Here is a 17,758-nt window from a genome sequence, read left to right as displayed (position 1 = left end):
ATACTAAACTAGTAAACAATTATCAGAAAGTATTAATGATGTACGATTAGAAGAGACAAACAGCCAGTAGTCAAAAAGTTTGATGTGATTTGGATGTGATTCATGTTTTTCACATTTAATTAGCAGTAATGTAGGCAATGATGTTGAGAAATTGTCACATATATCCTGTTCTGTGTCTGGTTTTGGGATTGTTGGTCTGTTTATTGTTTTAGTTTGATTGTCTGGAGTTTCTTTACTAATAGTTATATCATTGTATCCAGGTATTACTCGTCTCTTAATGTACTCTGTTGGGCATTGTTTGTCTATACTACTGTTTAGTAGCTGTTTAGTTCCACTTCTTGTGGGGCAGGCAATGGAAAGGGAACGTATGGTGCTTTTCCACTACACAGTACCAGCTTGACTCGACTCGACTCGCCTCACCTTTGTTTGGTTTTCCACTGTGTAAAAGTTGTACCTGGAAGTAGGTTTTTTTTTTTAAATGTGACGTGAAAACACGGCAGACTGCTGATTGGTCAGAGAGAATCATCACTATTCACTGCATCATCATTGCACGCGGCAGACGGAGTATCCTGAATAACCCCGCCAGCAGTGTTTTGTTTTGCTGCCCTCGGCCTCTCCAGAAACAACGTTTGCCTTCTTTGTTGTGAGAAACAGCCACATCCGAGGATCAAAAACAGCATACACTCAATTTCCTCCATTGTCCTGTGTGTGGGTAGCGGGTGCCAAGAGCAGGAAAACCCAGATGAAACTCCACAGGGCAGCCAGGATAGCAGCCCACAGTGAAGTCAACGGCGGGAGGAACCATGGTGGAGATATGGCTAACCCCACCAGGGGTCGACTGACGGGGACTTAGCTGATGGAAGAGGAGCCCAGGAAGGAGCCGAGCAGACAGACAGCCAGGACGACAGAAAGGATCCGGAGGGCCAAGGCGGAGCTGAAGGCTCAGGCGACCAAGGCTGAGGCGGAACTGGAGGGAAGGAGAAGTCTGACAGACAAGAGGGATGGAGTGACAAGGCAAAGCCAGAGGAGTGGAGTCTCAAGGCGGCAGATGGTCGATAACTGACCAAGGTGTAGCCAGAGGGACGAGGGGAGCCCGTTGGAGCTGGTGGTATGACAGGCCATGGTAGAGACGAGGGAGTTAGGAGCCGAAGTGGAGAAAATGGTTTGAAGGACCGAGATGGAGTCCAGGGCTCGGAGGCTGGAGGCGGAGACAGGGAATCCTCATGCCAAGGCGGAGCTTGAGACTGTAGGTACCTAGGCGAATCAGAGTGCCCAGATGGCACCGATTGAGCACTGACAGGCACCAGCAGAGATGGGGCTGAGGAACTTACTGGTTTTTTAAAAGGAGGAGGAGAGGGAGGACAGGAGGGGATATCCATTCCGGGAGAGGGGAAAAACAAAACAAATGAAAAAAAAACCAGCACTAATTTTACAATGAGGGTCTGATATTCTGTTTCGTAACAGCTACTGAGGTGGAACAAGGAGACGAGGAGAGAGAGGCGTAAACTCAAAATGGTCTTTAATCTTCACTTCGGTTAAAAACACGGCAGGCAAACACTCGTAGCATACAAAGCAAGTCAACATTAATAGCAGACAAAGGAATATTGGAGAACACAGGCTTTAAATACTGGGAACGTAATCAGGGAGAAACAGTAACAGGTGATGAGCTAATTAATTAACCAAAAACCATGGAAACTAATAGACTAATCGGGACTCAGGGAAATGTGGAGGCAGAAACAGAACATAACCGTAACAGTAGGTTATTGCCTTGAGTATTTCCACGACCTATAATCTAAAGTAAGAACTATTTACTTCTAATAACTCATTAACAAGACCTTTGAAGAACTCACTTTTTGTGGAAAACCTATTAATGTATTAATAATGCAGAGACTAGAGTTTATAAACTGTGAATCCACTACAACGTCAAAGGATTTCGAAGTGCTTTGTTACTACTATTAAAAAATCTTGCAGATTTTTTCTTTATTAAAATGTTTTGTCTGACTTAGGATCCAGTCTTCTCTCACTCAAGTACAACTTTGTCACAAACAGAAGCTATGGATTTAATTTCAGTGGCATTTCTGTTATTAAACAGAATTAATATCATGAGATTTTGTCCCTTGCTGTGCTTGAAATTTGTTTATGTTCATGGTAAAGATTTTGGGTAACTTTTTAGTTTGCGGACCAATTCTCACTATTAACTAGCTGCTTATTAGCATGCATATAACTAGCATATTGGCTTTTACTAACTATTAAAATAAGCAGCAAATTAGGAGTTTATTGAGGCAAACGTAATTGTCAATAATTTGTCAATAGTGAGAATTGGTCCTCAAACTAAATTGTGACCAGATTTTGGTTAAAATGACAGTCAAAGTAATCTGCTAGGAAAGGAATAAATGCAAAATAGCTAAGAAAGAAAAGAGTCTAGTGTTGTCCATTACTGATGTCTCTTGTATGAAACTTTCTCAATAGAAACTTCAGTCACACTTTGGTTTGGGGACCAATTCTCACTATAATTTTTTTCTCTGTAATTATTATTAATAAATTATACCCCTTGTTGATCATTGGTGCCCTGAAACTTAACTGATTTCACTGTATTTTACAGACTGGCTGTTTAAAGATGCTGAGAACATGCCGTTAGTCTGAGCACACTTTTTTTTCATTTACAGGTTCAAATTTGGTAAGTGTTCCAAACTGTCCTGGTTGAGTAAACAGCCGTCAGGCAGGTAATTAATCACAGTGTGTGCCCTTTACGTCCCGCTGCGGTCTACAGAGAGCAGGTGACATGCAGTGCTAAGCAGCATTCTTTCATCTCGAAGTGTTTGTTCTAATGCATTTAATGGCAGCTTTGAATTTTATGTTGTTTTAATTGTCGATAAAAAGCTTGACGTGTATGATAGAATTGGTTTTCATTGTTGTTTTTACTGTGTAAAGTCATCAGCGTGTGAAGTTCATGGTTTTGTTAGTATATGGTAGAAGATCAGCAGATAATCATTCTTGATTCAGCAGGGAACTAGTTCTTCACAAACTGTACAATCTTTAGTGATTAATGATTTTTAATTATCAGATCGATTTGCAAATGAATATTTTAGACCCATTTAATGCTTTTTACACTGTGCTCAACAGTGTTGGAGGGGAGATGCCAAATGGTGACGGAAAACATGAATTTGAGCAAAGAAGAGACCATTTAGGAGTGTTTTATTCTTAACTTTATAATCTTAAAAAATCAATTTAGGAAAAACTTGATAGCAGTCTGCAACATACAAGAAATGTAAAGTGTGAAACATCAGCTTGTGAATACACAGAATTTAAAATCTCTAGTTGTGCTCATTTGTTAAAAAAGAACAGATTCTAAAAATGATTCATTGAAGAACCAACATCACTATGGCTTTTGAAATTTGAACTTTACATAATAATCATTTGTGACGTTTTATGTGTGTGTGTGTGTGTGTGTGTGTGCGTGCGTGCGTGCCTGTGTGTGTGTGTGTGTGTGCTACTACCATTCAAAATGTATACTTTCATTCAGCAAGAATGTATTGAATTGATCAAAAAGTGCAGTAAAGAAATTTGTAATGTTTCAAATGTGTATATGTATACTGTATACGCTGACTAATTTTTATTATTTTTTTTATTTTTTTTATGGAGTTTACTTGATTGCCTCATGTTTTGAGTTAAAGCTTACTGCCACTTTGTAGAGGCAACTTGTTTATTTGAAGGTTACCAGCCAACTAAAGACTTAAACTAAAGACTCAAATAAATTAGTTGTGATACAAAGATAGACAAAAGACATAGACATTTGCTGGGGAGTGTTATTCATTATTTCTTTATGGACAATTATTAAACTGCAATCACTATTCAAATAATTTGTGTATTTGAAACTTAACTAAATTAAAGGAAATGATTAAACCAAATACATCAGTTTCGTAATGCATGAATTAATGTAACCAGCAAACAGACAACACTGCATTGACAACTACACTGCTACTGACTTTAAAATAAAGTAACATGCTACATAATGTCATTGTTTTTGGCCCATCCTTGACATAAACACAGACTCTACTCTTCAGTGCAATTGTAGCCCTACAAATCTCAGACAGAAATAGAAACCTTTTTAAACGCCAACATAACAGAATCTGTATATTTTTGGTAAAGTTGACTTTTCCAGGACAATAACAGTTTAAAAATATATAGATAGATATTTCCAGTTTGTCACTGACTATAGGATCCCTGTTGTGTTAGTCTATCTTCTGTTTCTCTGAGGCATGAAATACTGAGACTGAATGTTGTAGCAGGATGAGGAGCAGCATCCTGTTTCCTTATCAGTCTTCACCTGCTGCACTCATATATGACATTGCTTTATATTACTGAGAAGAGAGAGAAGATTAAGAAACAAGAATGAAAAGTAGTAAAGCATTTGAAGGGATCCAGCTGAAGACATTTATTCATATGCATGTGTGTGTGTGTGTGTGTGTGTGTGTGTGTGTGTGTGTGTGTTATGATTTTAATTATTAAATAAGTTTATTATTGTTATTATTATTATTATTATTATTATGAAAGCCCATTGCTCACTGGCTCTGAACTTGCTTGTAATTACAAGTTCAAAAGTGGGAAACAGGAAGTTTCCGACAGCATGTGAAGACAGCAGAGAAGCACTCTCGATCAGCAAAGTGCAACACATCGTTTTGTTAACTTTGTAATTGTTTTGTGGTTAATTATTTTGAGTCGTTTAGGATGCGGTGACACACGGCCCACTCACAATATATATACGCAATCATGCTGCACATATCAGAAGATCTTTAAAATTAAAAAAATTTCACAATACACTACTTTTTTAATTCATTATTGGATTTTGTGCATAACATTACGATTAATCGTGATTAAAACATTTGATAATTGCCTATATATATATATATATAGGTTTTTTTTTGTTTGTTTTTTTTGTAGCCTCCAAGAACACATTTGGTGATCTCAAGTAATTTTTATTTCATGGGATGGAAATTAACTGGCTCTGTAACGGAGGTTGGCCCATTAGGGCAGGATGGTGGAACCAATGTCAACATTCCTTAAATGCAGAGCACGGCAGAGCCATCATGAACCTGTGGCCTCATGCACACCCGTGCATTATAAAAGCCAATCTAATCACAAGTGTGATGTATTCTCCTGCCACCATCTCAGAGCCTTTCTTCAGCTGAGACAATAACCACATCCTCACGAGGATCTTTTGCTGATAATCATTTTGGCACGTCTACCACTCAGAGCTCCTGTGTTTCCAATATATTTACCATGAACATATGGTTGTCATACAAAAAAATAAAACAGTCACAGTCTTGTTAAGTAAGGCAAAACATACAGTAAGATTTTTGTATCATTCATGTAGTCTAATCCCATGCAGCATAAATAAATAAATAAATAATGTCAAAATGTAGTGTCATTGTGCAAAAATATTTAACTGCTACAACTGACCAATCACAATCAAATAAATCAAGTCAAGTCAAATGGAAAGTGTGTGTGCTTCAGATACCTCAGCATGTTCATTTCCTAAGGGGCATGAATGCATATTTTGATCTAATCACCTAGCTATATAAAGAAATAAGAGCAGTTTGGTGTGAAAGAAGTTGTTCTGTTCTGCATGTGTTAGCAGCCTGCAGTTATGCTGTTTGCACTCTTAAGAGTGTTTGCAGCCAGCAGTGTTGTGCTTTATGGAGGTGTAGCTGTTTAATCTTATTTTAGGCACAATGCATACTGAGACACCTTTAATAAATCCACATGCCATGTGAGAGATCTGACAGCCACTGTGTGTCACATGAGAACAGGTATAAACACTTTGAAGACAGATAATAACCTAACACACTCACTAAAACTGCTTCAGGTCTGTGCATGCAAAACTCAATCCTCTTCCTCCTCCCATTTCAGTCATGAAACGCATGGAGGTTTTTAAATCAGCTATTCTATGCATGTTCGTTACATATCTTCCTTAAGTTAGTTTATTTTTTTCAGGATCATAAATTGATTTACAAAATTATGGCACGACATTGAAACTTTTTTTCATGAAATTTTCCCACATTTAAGTATTGATTAAAATGCATAAAACTGGTTTTGTTTAAAAGCAGATGCTCTGTTCTTTGTTTTTGACATATTGCATGTTCAGATATTCATACAACAAAAAACTTTTGTGAAAATGCCGGCGGTTGTTGGCCACAAAAAAAAAAAACCCTGGCAGGGAAAGAGTAAAAGGCAAATATCACAAATATGCACATATACCCCATCTCTCCATATAAAACTAATCCCGTCCAATTAAGACTACAAACACAAGGCTGTAAACAGAACATTAGCATTATCAGCTCAGAAGCTGAGCCATAGTGCTACAGTGGAGAGTAGCTCAAAGACATTCATCTGTTATAGTGTCATATATAAAGATGCTATGGCTGTTGATGCACTTTCTTCTCCGATTGAGGAGGCATTTTAGTGCTTTGTATTTATCTAAAAAAAACCTGCAGGATGATTTCATTTAGGTGGGAAATAAGCGCTCTCGCCTTTGGCTGGTGCCGGCAATAACACCTAGCTTTGATGGATCAATAGTTTGCAAATCCTGGGCCAGTCAATTACTTGTGAGAAAGGGCTATTTTTGGACGAGAGGGGAACACAAAGAGTCATTACAGAGATAATGTCATGTCAACCCTATCCAGCAGGAGGGCCACCATGGGCAATGGATATGTCATCCGTCTGTCTACATCTGTGCCTCAGAGACTAGTGTGTGTGTGTGTGTGTGTGTGTGTGTGTGTGTGTGTGTGTGTGTGTGTGTGTGTGTCTGGGTGGTAAACAATCTCAAACCCGACCTCTTCTGCTGGGGAAAATCAACCTGGTGCCAGGAAAAAGGAAAGTGTTTTCATTGCTGGAGGCTAAAAATGAGAAGCAGAGCGATGAGGCATCTGCTGAATCCTGAAAGGGAGATGCTAGGTTTTATATTTGCTGTAAAATATGAAGCTCTTTTTGGGTTTAGGGTTTGAGGGCTGAGTCGGTGCGTGGATGTATTCACTTTTATACTCCTGTGAGGAGAAGTTGTCTACGTTTTTGTAAAACTTCCTCCTCTGATGTGCTGTTCTAAGGCTACATACACACCGGTTTGGTTAAAGTTATATTTGACAAAAGAAATATCATCACCTGGGGATGTAATAATGAGTTGATGCTGTCTCTTTTGAACTGTTCTCTCTCATGACTCTAATGTAATTGTTACCACTGGATCAGAGAAAGCTTTTCAAGATTTCTGAAAGTTTCTGAAGTGTACTTAACCTTGTAATTCTTGACAGAACTTGATTTTTTTTAATGTGATTTTATCAAGGATCATGTTTGATACATCAGGTTATTATAGCTCATATAGTGTGACATATAGTAGAAGAATGTGATTCTTATGAGATGAGACCTTTATAACACTATAACAGATATCTACATTCGATTATATTAATAATAGTTGTCAATCTATATCTCCAATAATTTGTCTTAGTAAGATGATATTTAACACAGTTTTGTGACCAAAACTTATAATGTAATGCAATGCAATGATGACTGAAAGATGAACAAATAAATAATGATCATATTTCTAAAATAATTAAGTACCTCACAAATCAAGTAAAACGAATCTGTTTCAGTCCAATAAGTGTTCATCTTGATATTTTACTAACAATGTCAAAGCTATTTTTATTTTCACTTTATATTAATCAGTAAACTGAAGTTGGATGTTTGTAAAATTATATAGACCTTTTATTTGCTAAAAAGCATAAACTCTCAGTCAGACAACAAGGTTTATTGGATTTTACGTCAAATATGATATAAAATGACTGCATTTGGCAGTCAGTCCTGAACCTGCATACATTTTAAACACACACAAACGTCTGTGTTTTTCACAAATGTCAAATTTTGAAACAGCAAGTCAACAGAATTCAGTGTCAAAGACACGTGTTTAAGGATATTTTCTATCAATCCCAGCAGCAGAATTTCACTAAAGCATGATGAAATGATGGAGAAGAGCGCTCTAACAGAGGTGCAGTGCAGTCTGGCTCACACTCAGCTTTCACATGTGTCTGGATCACAGTGGATCACAAGTCTTTGTTAGTGAACAGTTCTGTGTGTGCATTGGCTGCAGTGGTGCACATGTCTAAAGCGACAGGCCGTTCCTCCTCTTGCATGCTAATGGCTGCAATTTGACAGGCAGGTGCAGGAACTAATTTCCCTCTAACCAGGACAAATCAATGTGTTCAGCTCCGCAGTGATCTCTCTAAACATCACCTAAATTACCTCTTTTCATTTGAAAGAACTAAACCCTCCTGTATCCGTCAGGAAATCATGCAAACAACATGTCTGTGCCGGAGACACCCACTGTAGCAGAATGCAAAAGGACACAAGCGTTCAAGTCACCAACACTGTTATTTTCAAGCTAGCTGTGAAGTGACTGGTCTGAAAGCCAGACTGTTATTGACCCGAGGTCAGTCGGAGACATTTGCAATGTCTGGGCCATTCTTGTTTGCTCTCCTCAGACGGACTGTTCATCAAATGATCAAATGTCTCATCAAGCCAAGTCAACTTACTTTTATTTCTAAAGTGTTGTAGACAATGATGGAAAATAGGGTGAAATCAAATAGGGATAATTCACATTTTTAACCGTGATCAAGATTTCTGCTTCTTTCGATTTGATTACCCTTTCACTGGAATTGAGATTTTTTTTCTTTCCGTGTTTTCAGTGTTATACAGTAGCGGGCGCTATTATGCATCTTCTAAAAGAGTGCAGAATATCTGGATCAATAAACTGGCAAAGAAGCAGCAGAAACAAGCGATCGCATATATAAAAAGATGCATATGTAAAATAATGCGACCATCAAACATTAAACAGCATATTAATGTTACTGAAAAACAAATAATTCTTTTCCTGAAAGTGGTTTAGGACTGTGCAGCTTTAGAGATGTTGATGAACTCTATTTACTCCATCAATGTTTTGTTCATTGTTCTGAATCCTCTCTGGACATAGTCTTTGACAAAAACACAATTTTCTCAGCTTTTTTTTTTTTTTTTTTTTTTTACTTACCCACATTTAAGTGTTGATAAAATAAAATGCATGAAGCTGGAGTTATATTTACCTGCTGTTATTTATCCTGAAACATTTAATGTGGCATTTGTGTTATCCTGCATTGGTAACAGATCAAGATTTTAAATCCCCCAATCAGAGCATTTCTTTTTAATTAATACATTTTCTGCCTAGAGGATTATTTAATTTTCCTGACCTGTCAACCATGTTTTAGGGATCTCTATTGAAATATTCTGTTGTCACAGAGAGACTGCATATTAAACTGAAACAGCAGAAAGTATTTTAACATTCAAGCACCTTAATAAATAAAAAACAGATATAAATTACATAGCATTTTTCAGGTAAAACATGTATATGCATGGGCTAACAAAATTGCAATAATGTTGTTTTTGTCTTTCAGAGGTCATTCAGCTCAGTCTAGCTGAAGACAAGCATCTGAGCATCACAACAGTGACCGTCGGCCTGAGCGCTGTGCTGTCCTGTGCCATTCAGGGCACCCTGAGACCGCCCATCATCTGGAAGAGGAACGGCATCATCCTCAACTTCCTAAATCTAGAAGATATAAATGTGAGTACTTCGATATCACACTGTTGAACAACAGCACTATGTCTGAGAATAAAGATGCAGTTCGCTGACAAGTCTTTGAACCTTTGTGACGACTTGCCCCAATAGTATTGTGTGTAATTTAAGAGCGTTTTGAAGATGACATGATTACTCACTGCTAGAGAATCAAATACATTCCACTGTATGAAATACCGACCAGTATTCTTATGGCTTATATACATCATGAATAACATGTTTTGGTTGTCTGACAAAAGATTCATGTATTTTAATTGCTAATAAAATTTCAGTCCATTTGGATTACACAGTTTAAATATTAACTAATAAACGTTATGTAATACATATTTGTCAAACATACATGAATGTAACATACAAAAAAGCAGTTAAGAAGCAGGCGTTAAATGTTTTAAAAACACATTAACTAGGATCGTATATGTATCATCAATCTAAATTGGATAGGATTAAAACTCACATTTTAAACATTTAACTCCTTAAATATTGCTTGTTTTTGACAAATCTGAGCCAATGAAAAATGTACAATTTATTTTAATATTTGAAAAATAAAAAATAAATAATACTTCAGATGATTTTTTGAGTGCAGAAATCAGACTTATTTAATTTATGCATGATTGAAAAATATGCTTAAGTTTATTACTTTGTTAAAACTGTGTAATCCAAACGTATGGAAATATTATACGCAATTCAAATACATAAATCTTACTGAATACCGAGGCTTTCACAGTATTCTGGATTATAAGGGAAAGCTTCTCAAGGTGAGGAACCCTGCAGAGCTTCTTTTCTGATGTGAAATGATTGCTTCCTCCTGTTAATTGGGCAGCTGCTGAATATCTGGTAATCATCCAGCACACAAAGCTCAGTCAGGGTCCTGTTGCATTGGTTTTTTACCAATTCATCAGTATGTTCTAGAATAGAAGCTCATGCCGACACAAATTACAAATGTTAATGTTCATTAACAGGACACAAAATTTTTAGTATTCTGAGGCACATGCTTTCTATTTCCAATTACTAAACATATTTGTGTTCCTGCACTTCATACGTGGTCTCAGGAGTTGGGCCAGGAGCCGTGCTGATTTTAAAGGACTTCAAATCACGTGTAGATTTTGAGAAGCAGAAAAGCTCAGGGTGGGAGTGGGTGGGTGCTTAATGAGGTGTGTCACGCTTGTGTTTAGCACACCTGCGCTCCTGACAGCATGGGGTTGTGTTTATACGCTCGCTCATTACAATACTCTAATTGCATGTTAATGAAGTGTTTGTTGAATGTTGCAACACTGACCCAGTCAACAACGGCATGTGGGTCAATGAGAACCAGTGAAGAGTGCTGAATGACATACTCAGCTTCATAAGCAGCCAGAGAAAGAATCAAAAGACTGACGCAGTCCAGACAAAATGAGAAACTAAATAAATACACAAATGTATCTTGAGCCAGAAAACCGAAGCATCAGCATTTGTAATTGTGCTATGATTGTGAGGAACACGTCTTTTGCATTGATTGGCTCTGATTTCTCAGACAGATCATTTATAGCACCCCAGGGGAAAAGATAAGTTTACTCTACACGATTTCTCACTGTTGACTGATCTTTAAAACTGAGGCATATGGCGTGGTTTAGTGCTGTGGAGTAATTTGGGTGCATTCAGTATTTGTCAGTTTCTGTCGCACTTGTCGTCAATATAGCATGCTTATTTTTATCAACACTTCGTCTCCTGCTTCTGCTCTTCACTGGTTTTCTCAGTCAACTTCTTGGCTGATAGAAGACTGTTAATACAGTTTTGGGTTCCAGATAAAACACTTGTTTTGAGTAGCAGACACGACTTGCTGTTAACAGGTTTTGTGCAGTATCATGTAAATTTCATGGTTTATGAATATGGCAATTTTTAACCCCACAATATTTCATTAAGGCTCGTATCATTCCTTTCCTTATTTATTGCACTTCATGTTTTTTTTAACACTATACTCTTTCAATAATATTAATGTACAGGCCGTGGTGCAGTGAAGGGTTCAGAAGATAATCATATTCATATACCATTTATACGGCGCTTCAGTGCATTACCAAAAAACATGCTGTGTATAATGGTTTATTAGTTTAAACCGTGTCAGACGGCTCCTTTATTTTATGTCTTTCTCTCCTTAAGAGATGAATTGGCAGAGTTGTGCAACAAACTGTTATCTCTGATTAATTTCAGAGAGGAAATGTTGCCACTTCCAAAACCAATGGCAGCTTAATTTCCCTTGTGTCTTTGTGTTTTTCACTCTTTTGAATTAGTGGCTTGTTAACTGTATAGTTCTTGTGCGGTTCTTTCGGTTAAACCTCATCACAAGACATTATCTTGCAATTGATTTCAAAAATTAAATGACAAACTCCATAATTAGATTTAATCTGAAAGTGGCAGCCAATACAGCTCCAGTGATGAAAACCACTACGAGTCCTTCTTATGCGGCATAACATCAGCCTTATAGCAGAGGTGAAGTACTATCAGTCACATAATCTTTATTTAATAAAAAAGAGTAATTAGTTTTTGTCGTTAGGTTTCATCATGTCCTTGGAAGAGAGTCACTTCTGCCCTCTTCATCCTAAAACTTCAGCACTCGGAGGCAAAGTCGTGTTTTTACGAGAGCCGATCATCCATCTCGCTGGATTAGTAACGACCTCCTAAACAAACAAATCGCTGTTTTGTTCCCAGTACGGCAGTCGAGCCCTTTTCGGCATGCGCCCTATAAAGCTGCAGGTGTGTTAGGGTTTAAGAGCGAGCTTCCGTGTCCTTAAATCATTTACCCTCTGCAAACTCATATAACTACAAAACAGTTTAATGTTTTAATCCCCCTTGAGTCGGCCCCAGATGAAGGGATGCATCCTCACAAAACCACAACCGGCTTCATTAATCATGTTAATGCTGGCTATATTTTTAACCCTTACCATTTATCAGCCCGAGAGAGCACGACAGTGAGGAACAAACCCGTGTGCCCGCACGCTCATGGGACACCACTGATGCATCGTCTATTCATCCTGTGACTTCCTGCTGTTTTATTCTCTGTGTCTTTCTTCACGTTCAATTAGGACTTTGGTGATGACGGCTCGCTCTACATTACTAAGGTGACTACGATTCACATGGGGAACTACAGCTGTCATGCGGACGGCTATGAGGAGCTGTCCCAGACCCACGTGCTCCAGGTGAATGGTTAGTAGTAGACTCTTTCATATATGCCTTGACCACGTTACACAATTTAATTATAGTAATAAGCAGTGTATGCATTACAAGTAACACAAGTTACGAGTCACGACCTGCAGTTAAATTAATTAATTAATTAAATATGTAAAATAACACAAATATCCGTTATGTTTTTAATTCAGTTTTATTAACCAATGTCTTTGCTTCTGATCTTCAATGATCCAGTTCAACCGTACTAATGAGCAAAAATTACTTTAGATAAAGATAACATTTGTTTCCATTTTTTTACAGAGGAGAACTATAAGAAACGCAAGCCCAGCCCAGATCAGAAAAAGTAACGCAAAAGTAGCATTACGCATTATTTTCCATAAAAACACGATTTGTTACTTTTTTAGGGAGTAACACAAAATTGTAATGCATTACTTTTAAAAGTAACTTTCCCCAACACCAGTAATAATGAAAGCAATTGTAGGAGTGATATCATTTGCGTTGTACTAAAAGGATAGTTCAGCCAAAAATGAACATCTGCTTTTAATTTAATAATCCATGATGAAGTTGACTTCTTTCTTCAGTAGAACAGAAAAGATTTCTTGATAGTTCATAAAATGCGAGTCTGCAGCTACCATTATGTTGAGAGTCAAAAAAGCATATCAGGCAACAGAAATGTAATACCCGTGACAACGGACGATATATTGAGGTCTTATGAAGCAAAACAATCGTTCTGTGCAAGAAACCAGACATTATATTCATGTTTATTATTAAGATGTTTTGTTTTATTTTTCGACCGAAAACTCAGATGCACACCCTTGAAGTGGATCAATTTCATGTTGTAGTGAGGACTATGAAAACAGAGGAAGTCAAAAAAGATAACACAACAAATTTCACACACTTACAAGAGCATTTGAAAGCAGCCGCCTATCAGCAGGTACCAGAACGACCCGGTACTGTGGAAAGGCTGGAATTATTATGTTTTTAAAAATGAAGTATTGGCTTGGTACCGACAACACTAACCCCTGATATACAGTACAATAACTGCTACTGAACAAAAGATCCATTTGATTGCTTTCAGTCCTTTTGAAATTTTTGCAAGAGAAAATATTTTTCACCTTTTGATCATTCAACCCTTAAATTTCAAGGCATCATTCTTCATCGCATCATACTAAAGGAAATAAACAAACACTGTATTGAATCAAAGATAACAATCCAGTTTCACTTGCTTATATTGTAAAAAAATACTAGAAGGAATTTCAATAAACGGAGACAATAATTATGATTGTTGGAGAGTTTGTTTTGTCTAATTAAAGATGCATACATTCAAGTGAGGAAATCTCGATACGGGACGCAAATCCCCTCACTTCATGACCGTTTCTGACTGACACAAGGAGGGGAATCCAAAACAAAGCAATTGTTTTGGCCTTGAATCACTTTCTCTGTTGTTCACAGTCTGCTTCTGTCGTTTTGTCCTTCCAGTGCCTCCAGTAATCCTGGTCTATCCAGAGACTCAAGCCCAGGAACCCGGCGTCGCTGCCAGCCTGCGCTGCCATGCAGATGGTATTCCAAACCCTAAACTCACCTGGCTGAAGAACGAGCTGGACCTGCAGCCGCACGGATCCAAGCAGATTTCACTTCTCGGTATGATCCTCAGCCCTTGCTCTCGGGAAGCAGATAAAGGCAGACAGTCACATGGATAGATAAACAGACAGATGTGTAATGGGCAGATCATCTAATGAAACACATGAAATATTTCCTCCGTATGACCCTTTGACGCAGCAGTGGATTACAATCATTGTTTCAGTCGTTACTGGAAGCCCTTGCAGTGGGACTGAATTTGTTGCTCCTTGTAAGGATGATGATGATAATAATAAAAGCAGTCCCTGAAATGACGATAGTGGACCCAGGAAAAATGGGCTCGTTTGGAGGGGCATCTCTATTCTGGCGGGGTGTTGTATTGTTTATGGAGTAGCCCTTTATTAGAAAGCACTTTATTGGTTGAGTGCAGTCCATTACACCCCGTAATAGGCTGTTATTTGGATCAGATGTTTGTGCTGCTTAAGTTCTGTATGAAAAGACAAGACCGTCAAGGTCTCATTTCTCTCGTTTATTTGTTTCAGCTCCATCGTTTTTCGCAGCTCTTCTTATTTATTTGTTCTCTGGAGGTTTAATGTAACAGATGGTTAAGTGGTGAAAAGAGGTAAAAGTCTGGAGCATTTGTGTTTCTCTGGCAGTTTATTGGGTATGTCTTACTGGCTTTCTTTTCCCTCGGTTTTCATGCACTCCTGTTTCTGTGTGTGTCCACAGAAATATTTGCAGCATCAAGATAATAGATGATTTAATCACAAAGTCTGAAAAATGCACTTCCGTGGGATGACAAATAACAGGCTTAGCTCAGCGCGGAGACACAGTGTGTCATTTTGTGTTGACTGATTTTTGTTTTCTGCTGTATGGAAAGATGGATAGACATATAAGCGCACTGGTGGTGGCACAAAATTGACTCATGATTTATACCCATAGACAATGCAAGGTAAACAGCCACAATCCATAGGTTCAGTCCGGGTTTCCCACCTGGGGTTCAAGCTAATAATTAAATGAATCGTTAAAATGTAAAACGGAATAAATCATTTTGGAAAGACTTAAGCCTTTATATATAATGCATGTTAAAAGTATAGTTTTTATACATTAAGGCTTAAAGTAAAGTGTCACCATTATTTTAAAACAAAACACTTGAGCACTGAAAAAGATTGGTCATGTGCTCATTACCGCAAAGGTGTTGTTAAATTTTTTAAATATTAACTTAAAATCTCTGGGGAACTTCAAATAAATATTTGTCTCACAAAAATGTCCATAAACGTGAATAAATGTATAAATGAAGAGATATTCACTCAAATTGTTTTGTTGTCGACACACTTTTCTTAGTTGTCGCTCTTGTTTGGAGTTGTTCAGCCAGGTTGGATATTTGCACTCAGTATAAAAAGATACTGCCGTTCATATTTTATGATGGGTTTTCATAGTTTAAAAGGCAAAGTCTGCCTCTGGGATGAAAGTAAAATACAATGAAAGTGAACATAAAAGTCATAAAAAAATAACATAAAACATAACATAAAAGGCATGAAAGTTTCAAAGTTTTAATGTAAAAAAAAAAATACCTTTGGGACATATAGTTGAAGGAAATTTAGACTTAATAAACTGCTAGACCACAGCTGTGCCCTGTGATGTTTTTTCAGCATTACTACATGGGGTTAAACTGAATGAATTTAATCGTATATCCTTAATATCAGTACCTGAAAATAGTGGCCATTTATTTTTTCACCTTTTTGTCTTCTGTAAGTACATTTTAAATGGCCACGCAGTGTGACGGCTGAATGTTTTACAGTCTCTGAATTAACAAACACTGCATGCTTTATAATTCTACTAGAATTAGAAAAAGGCCACTTACAGTAATTGCAGTTCAGCATGTCATGCCACATTCAGAAATTAATTTTGGTAACCCTTTAGAATAGGGAACACTTGTTCACTATTAACTACAACTTTTCCCTCATCACATTTCTAATTTGCTGCTTCTTAATAGTTAGCAGAGTATGTGAGCGGAGTGGAGTGGCGTGATTTTGCCTGGAGCTAGGAGCAGATTTTTTGAAAGTTGTATCGTTGAGGTTTTCACTCACTCTGAGAATGCTCCACTACCACTCTGTCACAAGCACAAGTCATGCCAACGCATTAAACATAACTAGTTCGCTTGACAGATATCACAGATTACATACGAAGTTTAAAATGGTGATGAACGGGTGCGGGAGATTAAAGCATGTTGTACATAGTACAGTTTGTTAATCTCCGCTCAACCTAATGTACTGCTACATTGGTGCACACAAACAGAGCACACAAACTCGCGCATAATGTACAGATTGCGCGCATACATTCAGCAATAAACTTCAGTTATTGGGTAGGATAAGGGATGTAGAATATGGTCATGTAGAATAAGGCATTAACATGTGCTTGATTACTACTAATGAATTGCTAATATTCTAGTAATATTCATGCTAATAAGCAACTAATTAAGAGACCCTAAAATAAAGTGTCACCCACTTTGATTTAGGGACCAATTCTCACTATTAACTAGGGTTTGAACGGTACACAGATGTCATGGTTCATGGGTTAGTTCACCCAAAAAGAAAAAATGATGTCATTAATAACTCACCCTCATGTCGTTCCAAACCCGTAAGACCTCCGTTTATCTTCAGAACACAGTTTAAGATATTTTAGATTTAGTCCGAGAGCTTTCAGTCCCTCCATTGAAGCTGTGTGTACGGTCTACTGTCCATGTCCAGAAAGGTAAGAAAACATCATCAAAGTAGTCGAAAATACATTTTGGTCCAAAAATAGCAAAAAGTACGACTTTATTCAGCATTGTCTTCTCTTATGTGTCTGTTGTGAGGGTGTTCACTGCAGTGTAGTGATATCCGTTTCTTTTGCTCGTTATCTGGCTCGGCTCGGTGTTCATCTTCAGTTCTCTCTTCACAGCAGTTCAGTCAGTGTACTGTTTGAGTAAATGAATTACTCCGGGATATTGGTTTGTTTGAACTCAGAGGGAGTGTCAGCCACATTAAACAAGTTAACAGCTTAAGTCATTTGTGGATTAATGCGTATTAGAGATGCGAACCGTTTAAAACGATTCAGTTCGATTTGGTGAACTGGTTCAAAAAGATCCGGTTACATCGAGTGATTCGTTCGCGAACCAGATATCACAACCGGACAGTAGACCGTACACACAGCTTCAATGGAGGGACTGAGAGCTCTCGGACTAAATCAAAAATATCTTAAACTGTGTTCAGAAGATGAACGGAGGTCTTACGGGTTTGAAACAACATGAGGGTGAGTTATTAATGACATAATTTTGCTATCTGGGTGAACTAACCCTTTAAATGTCTTAAGTGTCAAGTTTTTTTT

At 37.6% G+C, this 17,758-nt stretch overlaps 1 protein-coding gene across 3 annotated transcripts in view; it reads left to right on the top strand.

The window, feature by feature from the left end:
• The window catches only part of LOC132130621 (follistatin-related protein 4-like), a 205,511-nt gene that overhangs the window by 165,148 nt on the left and 22,605 nt on the right, over positions 1 to 17,758 (top strand). For all 3 annotated transcript variants that reach the window (XM_059542391.1, XM_059542392.1, XM_059542390.1), the window contains exons 7-9: positions 9,474 to 9,640; positions 12,709 to 12,829; positions 14,291 to 14,452. In XM_059542391.1, coding sequence (XP_059398374.1) covers positions 9,474 to 9,640; positions 12,709 to 12,829; positions 14,291 to 14,452 — 450 coding nt within the window. The remainder of the gene's footprint in view (positions 1 to 9,473; positions 9,641 to 12,708; positions 12,830 to 14,290; positions 14,453 to 17,758) is intronic.

This window comes from Carassius carassius, chromosome 47 (genome assembly GCF_963082965.1).
Source record: "Carassius carassius chromosome 47, fCarCar2.1, whole genome shotgun sequence".
NCBI classification, from domain to species: Eukaryota; Metazoa; Chordata; class Actinopteri; order Cypriniformes; family Cyprinidae; genus Carassius; species Carassius carassius.
The sequence above is the reverse complement of the archived record's forward strand: the minus strand, read 5'-3'. Positions and strand labels throughout refer to the sequence as shown.